Source organism: Netta rufina (genome assembly GCF_964035555.1).
Source record: "Netta rufina genome assembly, chromosome: 4".
NCBI classification, from domain to species: domain Eukaryota; kingdom Metazoa; phylum Chordata; class Aves; order Anseriformes; family Anatidae; genus Netta; species Netta rufina.
Window position 1 is genome coordinate 35085323 of NC_140127.1, and position 11390 is coordinate 35096712.

General features: G+C 46.5%; 1 protein-coding gene across 1 annotated transcript; it reads right to left on the reverse strand.

The window, feature by feature from the left end:
• Window positions 1-3296: 3296 nt before the first annotated feature.
• On the reverse strand, window positions 3297-11343 carry REELD1 (reeler domain containing 1; the record flags this gene model as incomplete). The annotated part of the gene is made up of 7 exons (XM_084286502.1): window positions 3297-3884; window positions 5958-6021; window positions 6747-7032; window positions 7549-7614; window positions 7728-7897; window positions 9789-10011; window positions 11124-11343. The coding sequence occupies 7 exons, from the start codon at window positions 11341-11343 to the stop codon at window positions 3297-3299; spliced, it is 1617 nt and encodes a 538-aa protein (XP_084142628.1).
• Window positions 11344-11390: the final 47 nt, after the last annotated feature.

An 11390-nucleotide genomic window follows, 5' to 3' on the forward strand; every position in this document is an offset into this window, starting at 1 on the left:
GCAGAGGGGAACAGAGTCACGGAAGGGCTTGATCCAAACTGGTGCTGATACCATGAAAAAGCAATAAGAATCAGTAAGTGATGGTGTTACGTGTTCAGTACACAGGATTGATGATTTGGGGACAGTGCTTGCTTTTTTTTCTTTTTTCTTTTTCTTTTTTTTAATGAAGCAGGGAGAAAGTGGGAATTACAGTGACACAAGATGGGAAAATGAGTATGCAAGTAAGGGAGTGATAACTGGGCATGTCCAGTAGTTATTTCTCTAAACCTTTTTTTTTTTTTTTTTTTTTTAATTAGGATAGCTTACGCATCATAACAACAAGAAAGTATTTCAGCCATAAGAGTTTTCACTGCTAAAACTGTGAACTGTGTTTGATGCCTGTTTGATTGGTGGGGAGACAGGCTTAGGATGGGTGTGAATTAGAGCTGAATGGAAGCTCCTCTGCCACCTTCTGTCAGCAATTCAGACAAAGCACTGTCACTTGCCTGAGGGATGGCGGCCTCACGTGGGCCACAGACTACTTCAGGCTGACCTACAGTGGAGGAACTGAGACTCCCCACTGTTGAAATAAAGCCAACAGACTGACTGCATTTGTGACCAACACAGTCGTACACCCGGAGAGGGAAATTCTTTCACTTCTCACTCTAATAAGTATTAGAACGGTTTGTGTCTTTCTCTCCCTACCTCTGACTTTTTTTTTTTCACTTAAACTTGCTACAAATATGAGCATAGGTTAATTTCACTAAAAGGTGAGTCGCTTAAGAATGTGGGGCATTTGAATGATTGGCCTTTTAATAAATTATTGCTCATGTTTTTAGCAGCATTAAGAAGAGATAAAACCTCTATCCTTCTTGCCACGGCAACTACAATAAGCGAGACGTCATTCAGAAGTCAAGAAAAAAACACAAGCACTTTCAGTCTCAGCCAAGTCCACAAAGCAGCAGAACTCATTACTAATTCAAAGGAGATGTGTCCCTCAGAGCTCACCATTACTGTTTTTACTACTAATAATACTAGAGCTGCATAAATTTAACAGAAGGTAGAGTTTGGCAGAAGGCAAGAGGAGCACTTCAGTGCTCCTATCCTAATCAAACATCTCCCTCTTTCAGACTGAGGCCTTCATTTCCTGCAATCAGTCTGGTAGGAAGCAGTGCTGGATTATAGGGAAGGTGCTGGGGAGAAGGGTACAGTTTTCAATCTGTACCAGTCTGATAACATTAAACCTAGAGAGAAATAGGAAGAGGACATAGGTATTTGTAATTTATTTATAAACAACTATGCCTTCATGAGAAACTTCTTAAAATAATATGTGATAGTTCTTTAAATATTTAAGAGTTTGTTGGCCTATTTTCTCAGTTAATTAGGAATTTTTTGGCTGCATTAACAATGAATTAAATGCAGTCTGCTTCAATCACTAGACAGTTCAGCAACACCGGGATAGAGAAACATGATTTCTTTCTAAAGCATGACATAGGAGGCAAACTTCATTGTGTGTGTCTAGACTTGTGCTTAAAAAACTATAAAGTTCCTAGTAACTAGTGCTTAAACTGGACTTACTGAACATAAAAGCATTCACCTAACACCCTTTGGAGTCCTGAAACAAATGTACTTTCAATTACAGCTTGGCTAACCTTGGCTACTCTGCAGTAGAAGTGCCCCGGTGCAGCCACCCTTCTCATCAAAGTGCGGTGGTTAAGACTGCCCAGGTCGTCTCTGCAAGCTGCATTTGTGAGTACACTTATTTTCTTACTCATTTACTTTATTGTTACTTCACAGAAGTTTGGCCACATAGGGGCTGCAAGGCTTCATGTCGCTAATCACAGTGCAGCAGTATGGTCAGAAACGAGCCCTTCCTCAAGGTGGAAGTCTCTGTTAGCCAAAGATGTGCTACATTACCCCGAGGGGTCTGAACAGGAGATCATACGTTTCCACTGAAGTCAGTGGCAGTGCAAGGGAGTAACTGAGAGCAGAGCACTGACTGATTATCAAGCATGAAGATGGCCAGCTAGCTGGAGACGGCCACAGTGCCCTGCTGACAGAGTTGTCTGGTGTCCCCATCCTGGGGAAGGAAGTGAAAGCCATCAGGATCCCATCAGTATCTGCTTAGCTTGGTGGGGCGGGAGTGTTGCAGGCTGTAACATAAGTCACAGCACCAAGGTTTAAGTCTGTTCTGGATTACACAGCTCAGGGGACCACCTAGCCCCTGCGCCATAGCAAAGGACACCAGAAGAGGGGATCACTGCTCTCTGAACGGCTCTTAAGTTTACATCTCAGGAGGATTATTGTCAGGATTACACTTTTTGCTCTTTTAAGGCTTCAGTAAAACAAACCTTTGCCCTTGCCTTCATCACCTTTAATTCTTGGAACCTGTCAAGGGTCTTCATGTTTTCCAAGGGCTGTTTTAGTGCCCTCCTGCAGAAAATCACATGGTTGGAGGGAAGTTTGCCAACTCGGAGAAGGATGCAGATAACTTACCATTTGCTGGAGACCTCCAAAGTGACCTGGAAAGGGTACTTCTCAGTGTGTGTTTCTGCACAGAGAGTTACTGAACTGGCTCAAAATAAAAGACAAAGTAAATGATGGCTCTCAGACTTAAACAAGCTTCTTCATCAGGTGCAAATGGATAGAAAAGGTTTTCTTCCATTTGCACCTGATGAGGCAGCATGTTTCTCCCCCAAAAGCTGGTGTCGGCTACCCTGTGTTTCCTTCCCTTAGATCAATTCAGCATCCTTTGGATCAATGTTCTCCACTAGTGAGTTATTGCTTTTTATTTTTAAATTGAAACTTTAAATCTAGTGGCAAATATTTTGTCATCTGAGACATACCAAGTGCACAGACCTAAACCTGTAAGCTTCTAAATGAGAATGGCTGTCTAAATCAGGGCTTTCTAGTTCCTAGAAAGGAGGAGAAAATATAACACTTGAAACTTTTGCTGAGATTAAACAGGAGACAACAGTACAGTGCAGAGGAAGAATTTCTATTCTTGGCTACACCCTTAAGGCAACAGGGGAAGTGTAATGGCTGCAGTGACAGTTAATGAGTAGATATACAATATTAATTGTGGTAAGTGTAACACAGAACAGTCTATCTACGTTTGTTTTCTTAGCAGGAGCTTAGATATTTTTGACTAACACCTCTGTGTGAACTGGCTGCGTCACTTCTGTTTACCTCTACGTGTGCATATACACAAACAACACTACTGCTTCCTAGAGTCCGTGTTCTGCACACCTGGGCCATTTTCACCTCTACGGGCAGCTGGCTCACCGACGTGGCTCTGCCCTGAGTGCTGCAAACATTTAGATTATTCTCCTTTTCCCGCTGCTGGAAGGGCTGACCCAGTTGTACTCAGCCTGGACCAGCACGAAGCTGTTCTCCCGGACCTTGCGGAAGTGCAGCATCTCCCCGTTCTCCCTGACGGTGACGACGTCGCTGCCTGGCTCGCTGAAGGACACCTCCGTCCGCTTGTGGCAGTACTGGGCGTAGAGGCAGCGCAAGCCAGCTGCCAGAGCCAGGCCCAGGACAGCTGTGCAGACCAGGAGGATGCCAAGCTGCGCTGCTATGAGACGGGTCCCTCTGCGAGAGCCTTCTCCCTTCCCAGGAACGGCAGATTCAGGAGCTGGTCTGGTCACCCACGGCAGTGTATTCCCACCCGCCTCCTCTCTGACCTCCTCCTCGCCCACAGAGCCTGCCTCCTCCAGCGGCAGTGGTGGCTTGCTTTCTGCCATCTGCCTCGAAGCCAGTGACAAATTGCTGGTAGTGTCTGCCTCGCCAAACCAGGCTGTTGTCACAGCAGCTTCACCCAGGTGATGGCCCATCTGTAGGGCAGACCATGAAGCTGTTGCCTGCAGGGAGGTTTTCAAGGTGGCCCCGTTCTCAGTGCTTGCCTTTGAAAGCAAAAACATGACAAAATATCCAATGAGGGAACAGAAAGGAGGACAATTAGATTCTCATCTCCAGTGGTAGTTTCTGATTCTGATTCTGACTCTGTTTCTGATTCAAGCATCCCCTGGCCTTGGAAAAACTCTTGTTTCATCCCCTACATTACTCAGTAGTAGTGTTTAGCAAACAAACTAGATTCAAAACTGCTCCTTCTGTATCAAATACATGTAGTCACGGGAGGTGAGGCACTGGCAGCTGATCCTGCAGGGGCAAGGTAAGCGTGTTGAATGGGCAGAGATGAAGGGCACGGGCAGAGAGGAAGGTCACTGCTTTGCATAAGTAAAGGTCTGCAGGTCCCATTGTTGATGTAGTGGTATTTTTCATGGGCATTGTTACCACAGAAAAATCACTTAATAAATTCCTGCCTTTAGTGATGCCACGGTCATGTTCAAAGGACAGATGTGATCTTCCCAGCTAAGCTTTGTGCTGGGGGTCACAGTGGGCCCACTGTAATTCAGCATTGCCCTTCTGAGATTGTGGATCAGGCCATGGAGCTGAGGGGCCTTGAGAAGGCTTGAGATGGCCCTTGGCATCAGCATTTTGGGGGCAGCCCATAAAAGCTGTGAACTCTCCCCAAGGCCTGTCCTGGTTTCTCAGTCTGCACAGCCAGTTTGAAATCTGCTGCCCTTCAGCACTGGTTAACCATGTGTTATAGTGCTCCTTGCTCCGGTGCGTTTCTAGGGGCTCTGCTTGGTGCCAGGCACCTTATTTCATCAGTCACAAAATGACAGCCACCCCATGCCAGCTCTGCAGTCCAGGCTTTGCTGCAAATATCATCCAAGACTAACTGTGAAATGATCTCGCAATTTAGGAGGCCCCCACAGAATTTTTCCATTCCCACTGCGCACCTGAGGCCCAATCCAAAACCTGTGAAATGTGCTGGAGTCTTTTCTTTGGCTCCACTGAGATTTGGATCTGGCCCTTAGTAGCTGGCTACTCTCCAGCCTGTCCAGCCTGGCAGGCTTTTTCACACATCCATTAATTACACCGGAGAAAAATCTCACCCTCTCCCATCACTAGTGATTTCTAAAGCTTGCTGGGAAGGCCGTGTGACAGGAGCACAAAGCTGAGGTAGGAACCCTGGCAAGCTGTGAACCAACGGGGGGCGGGGGTGGCGTCAGAGCATCCTTTGTGGAAGAGACAATTTCTGAAGAAAGGAAGGTGCTAGTAAAGCACAGGTAGTAAATAAAAGAATTTGAGTGGTTGAACTGCAAGCTGTAGGGTAGCTGGCTGGCAAAATTACATCACGTGTGTATGGTTTGCGAGACCTCATAATGGAAGCTGAGGAAGGGATATAGCACAGGAGTTGGGACTTTGCTGTAGGAAATGGAATTTCCTTGCATGTCCTTGCCCCGTCTCACCATTTTTCTTCTTTCTCTTTGTACTGCTTCTCTCCTTTCAGTATTTTTATTTCATTATGCTGGTCCGGTCTTACATTGCACAGTAATTTCCTGTCCATTGGTTACCATCTTCTGCCATTTCTTCACTTCTCTCCATAGCACTGCCGGATGTGTGTCTCTACTCACTTGGCTGAGGAGAATATAGGTTTGTTGTGTGCAGAGTGCTGCGGAACCACCCTCTGAAAGCACCCTCAGCTTTTACCAGAATGGATGAAATCTTTGACCTCCAGTGAATGTAACGGGCACCTCTGGAAAGGAATATCTCAGCCTTCCACTGTAATAAAATGCACATTTCCAGCCCCGTAACATCCAGCAGCCTGGAGTCATGGTTACATATGGAAAAGTTATCTCACATTGGTTTTGCAGAAGGACTCAGAAATCCAGCCATCAGGCTCAAAACGAAACAAAAAAAATAAAATAAAAAACCTTTCCAAGTTAAGGTTAACAAATAAAACTTAATAATCTCTAAGTAGTTTTAGTCACTCTGGAATCCTATGCAGCCTGCGTGGTCCTGTGAAGGAGCAGAGAGGTTTTATCCTCATCTTCTCTTAGACCTTTCACCAGCTTCCAACAATTTCTGCCATGGCAGAAGGCATCCTCCCCATGCCCAGTGCTTACCTGCCTGTCTTCTTTACACATCAAACATGGGTACGGTCTGGTGGTGCTGGCAGTGCTTTGTGCTCTAAAGTATTGAAACAGGAAAGACACAGTTAATATGCAGTATCTCTTGCTTCAGATCACGTTAGAAGAACCCCCGGGGCCTACAGTATGCACAATTTGTAAGGAGTGCCACTTGTTGGAGCAACCTCGTGATGCACACAGCCAACACCCACCATACAGGGTCATATTTTTAATAATGTCTGATCGTTTAGTCCTAGCCTCATCATTTACTCATTTACACCCCCTGTATAAAACTTTGCATGAAAGGTCACGTGGCCCAAGCCCTTTAAGACATCTGAGTAGACACCCTCAAGGCAAAATTTCATAATTGCCTGAAATCCTTTCTTCCTTTTCCCTGCAGGTGGAGAAATAGCTCTGCTAAGTTCACCATTTCTTTGAACATTTGCACACTTTTAGAAGAATATTTCAGCAATCAATTGTGGTCAATAGCTTTTATCACATTTTTCAGTCACCTGGCTAGGCAGCTCTGCCTGGCTAATCAGCAGAAGGGCTGTTCCCTGACTGCTCTGTTACCTCGCTGCTACTGCCTGGCGTGTGCCATCTCCAAAAGATTATTTTTGGTAAGTTCAGCAAGCAAACACCTTCTCACATCCCCTCCACAGCCACAGACGCCTTGCTCCATGGCCCCTCATCCGCCCGCAGTGAAACCAGCATTGATTTCCTTCCCCAGGACTGCTGGGGAAGTGGCTGCTCGCACTGCCTGGTTATGGGGTGTCCGTGCAGTACCCGTCAGAGGGGCTCTGGCTGGAGGTGTAGTCCTGGAAGAGGAAGCTTTGTAGGGCACTGGCCATGCCCGGCTCCTGGAAGGTGAGCGATGGCTCCAGCCCCGGGCCGCTGGAGTTGCTGCTCCCTCTGCTCCCGCTGCGTGCATCCAGCAAAGGCTGGGACTGCGTTGGCTCGGCAGCGGGCGATGTATCTGGGTGTGCACCAGAACCTGGCCCCGCTGCTGGTGTCGGGCTGAGGCCGGCAGGGCTGGCAGGAGCTGGGCTGCTGTGCTGGGGAGAGCTGGAGCCTTGCAAGACATGGAGACAGAGCACAAAGCAGACGAGGAGCAGAAATCGACTTTCTTTGCTTTGTTTGTTTCAAATCCCACCTGGTGCTAGCATTTACTAGTAAGGATCATAGCAGTGACTTTTATTTTAAGTCTCTTAATTTAAATAGGAACCCAGATGGAGAGTAAAGCAACAAAGCCCACTGCCTAAAAGGCATTCAAGTAAAATAATTACAACTCAGTCTTGATGCCATGCCAAAAAGGCTGAGAAACACATCTCATTGTAGTATACGTAAATTCTTTGAGTATTTTACCGATCAGAGGCTGCATAAATACAAATAACTACATGCCTGAAGGGTAGTAGTCACATTTAGAGATGTTATTTAGGCAGTATTGCTAACTGCACTTGCTTGTATTTGAGATGGGATTTTAGGCAAAGTATGTTTAGCATTTTCAGTAGCATTTTAGCTCTTAAATCATAGGAGCTGGCAGCTCTCTCTGTCTTGTTGCTACCTTTCGTGGGACCGTCTCTGTTACCTTGGATGCCGACTTGTGCCCTCACTTCAGGAAGTTCTTCATGGCCGTCGCTGATCTCGCTGGCAGCTAAAAAAGTTAAATGGCCCTCTGTAGCTTGTTTATCTCACTTGTCTTCAACGCTTGCAAGAAATAAGCTGTAAAAATACTCTACTTGAAGCTGTCAGCAGCAAACCACGTACCTTTGCTTGCTGTGCCAGCTACGCGTGGGTCAGCGTGTTCCTGCAAGGATGCAGACGTCAGGGGGCCGGCCTTCTTGGTGCCAGCAGACGTGGTGTTCAGCCCTTGTTGAGCCACGACAGCAGACTCAATCCTTGCCCAGTAAACAAAGTATGACTGGACTACAGAGATGCTGTTAAAAGATAATGAGGAAGGAATTTACTCACTCCGTCCCGTTAATAAAAGATCAGAACGCTTAGCTAATCACAAGGAGTGCTTTAATCCAAAGGCAGCGCACAAATATTTTAAAGGATTAGCCCATCACACATCTTATATTACAAATAAAAGATAGCAGGTCCCAAGTGAAAGATACTGGTTGAAGGATCACTCATAATTAAGGTCAGTCAAAAAATGTGTGGGAACAGAAAGGGAAGAAAAAAAAAAAAAAGCCATTATATTAGCTGTGTCGGTAGGAGCACATTTGGAGAAGTTTGAATAGCTCTACATATAATCTTCCGTAGGCAGGGAAACAACAGAGGTATTTACTAATTAAAACAAGTCAGTGTAACTTGTACAAACAGCAGAATAGGTAGAGAAAACCACAGGCGCTCTCTCTTCTCAGCCCTTCAATATTTGCGCCTGCCTCTCGCTCTGCTTTTTGTCAGGTGCCAAAGCTGCGCTTGGCCAGCCCGTAGCCAGTCATCCCCAGAGCCTTATTCAAGCTGGATCTTTTTGGGGAATTTCAACCCAGATTGCTCAGCTGCTTCTGCAAATTAGATGAGGGGGAGGCAGCCCTGCTCCTCCTAGGCTGACTGATTCCTCTGAGAGGTTTCAAAGTGCAGCGAGGAGTTTTCTCGGATGCCGTGACACAAGTTTCGAAACACAGATTTACGGTGTGGCTGGGGTCACCCTTGCGGGATGTGCCTCTTGCTGTCTGCCTTAAATCTGCCCAAATTTTACTGATTTATAAATAATTTTGAGGGGGATCTGAGAGCAGAAGCAAGAGCAGACACAGGAGATGGGGCGAGAGCAGGGGAGGAGGTTTCTGCTGGAGACATGGCATGCGTGTGGGGGCACAGCCTGGCCTTGGTGGGGAGGGGCTGCGGGTGGTCAGCTTGGGGGGGCAACAGACAGAGGGTGCGGGGAGAATTGCAGAGGGTGGCTAGCGATAGGCACTGCTGCATTTGGGTTATTTTTAATCTGCTTTTTTTTTTTTTTCCTTCCATGTTTTTAATAGTATTTTCTGAAGCAGCGGGCAAAATGGAAATGCTGAGCAAAAATATTTTTGTTTCAATGAATTTGTGTTGAATCACGATAAGATGCTCAAGCCGTGGCACTCACCAGGAAGCTTGTGTTTCGGGGAGCAGCCAGCAAGCTCGCCCTGCAGCTTCTGAGCAATTTTGTGAAGTCAAAACATAACAATTTATTCCAAAATGAAAAATCACTGTTCTCCCTCTAAGACAGCCAGTTAGAAAAATTTTAACTTAGTTCCAGATCAGAACCAAAATACTTGGACTTCAGTGCAGAACAGCAATGCCAAATTTTGACCCTGTTTTTTGACCCCAAGCTTTGCTCCCTAACTAATCCTTCTGGGAATAATTCTGTTTACATTTAACATTAAAAAAGCAAACATACAAACAAACAAAAAAAAAAAACAACACACTAAGTTAAAAAAAAATCAACACAGCAATGATATATGACATTGTCCTGTAGGCAGGGAAGTCCTATGGGCTGTGTTACTTAGAAAGGCAGACAGAGTGATCACAGTTCCCTCCTTATGCCTTAATATTCCTATTTCCTTAGTGCTTAGGCTGTCATCTCCCATGGCATTTATTCTAAGAAGATAGTGGCCATGTAAATAAAAAGCAGCACTACCCAGCAGATACAAATGGAGATTTATACACCAGCTGGGGCACTGTTGCATCACTCAATAAGTATTTAGCTATATGGGGTTCAAAAGACATCAAACCACCATGCTGGACAAGTGCGATGGAAAAATACAGCCAAGTCTTTGAAAACTGAAAGATGAGAAAGCCTGAAACTGCGCAGACACTGGTTGTGGTTAGGCGCCAGCATGTTCTTACAAAAATTTGATGTCTCCAATGGGTTGGTCTGGTGCCTTCCATACAAAGGACAGGTTTCTCTTCAGGGACTTGTCCGAGTGGGTGACAGTATCACCGTCTTCAAAACACGTCAGCAGCTTGGAACCAGGAGGAATGAAGACAAACGTGCCAGCAACTTCATCGTTAGACACTTTGCGGGCTTGAAGCAAGAAGCCCATGAAATCCCGGCTGCTCCTCACCGTCACTGCAAGACAAGACATGGGACACAACGGGAGCTGTGTTCCAGTGCTCAAATTAATCTTTTAAAATGGAATTTCCATTGACACTGTGAAATCAAAAGAAAGCCATCAAAAAGAAACCAGCATCCTACAATATTTGTCCTTACAATCTATGTTGGATGTGCTAGCTACAGGGGGCCAGACTTTACCCTTAACTTTGCCATATGACCTTGCACGGACAATTTGCTTCAGTCTTTTTCCCCCTTGATTATAACGCTAACCATGCTGCGTTAGGCAGCGTGCAGCCATTTTTAAGGAGTGAGGTTTGGGTTTTGTGCCTGTGCAGAAGGTTGTTTGCAGCCCTCAGAGCAGTATTATTTTGGACAGGAATGAACAGGCAGGTGGCCAGGCTGCAGGACACAACCTCGCAGCTCTGTCTGCCTCCTCCTTGGGTGCAGCAGTGCTCGGGGTGGGTCACGTTGCCCAACCATCCCTGAGAGTCAAGGCAGTCCCCTTACCCCCTTCATGGCCTGAAGAGAGCCCATCCCTTGCCGGGGATGGTTCCTCCTGTCCCCATGCAGGCATGAGAGGCAGAGAAGGTGTTTTGCCCTCTGGAGGTGCCTCTCACGTGCCTGTGTGATGGGTTCCTGTGTGGATGAAACGCAGCTGAGACAAATCCCACCCGAAGCACCTGAACCTACCAGCTCGCTCTGGCAACCACCTGGTCTGCAAAACAGTGAAAATCTGGAGCCAGGTGCCACCTGAGGAAGCTTTAGGCAAAGTGCTGCAACCAGAATCTCTCTGTAAATACATTCGGTTCCCAGTGATGAGACATCCAGCACAGCGCACCTGGAGCAGTGCCACGTGGAAGTTCTCTTCCCATCCCTCACAAAGATTAATGTCATCACTTGTGATTACTTAGCGTGTGTTTTTTAGACGCATGGAAGTTTCTTAAATAATTGCTCTTCTGAGTCAGGAGCACAGAGCAGAAAGCTCAGTACACAGGGTTTTGAGTCACAAATGGATATAATTTGAAAGTCTGTGAACTGCCACCAGCTAGAATTAATAACCGCTTTATGTTTTCTGCCCATGACTGGAAAGGTCTGGCTAAGACATAAAATCAGCAGTGGTTTCTCACCTGGAACCTTGCCTCCCGGGAAGTAGAAGGACACGTTGGTGTGGATGGTAACGTAGTTGTTCCTGGGGCTGTGCAGCTGAGCTCTCAGGTGCTTGGGCATCATGTCAGCACAGGCGGAAAGACTGGCGCCGTGCGAGAAGGCGGCCGTGTAGGAAGCCAGGCAGAGGGTTGTGCACAGCCAGCCAGCGATCACCAGGTGGGCTTTCCTCCCGTCCTCCATGCCGCATCGGGGGGACAGCAGGCAGGTTCACCTCAGAGCAGGGCCCT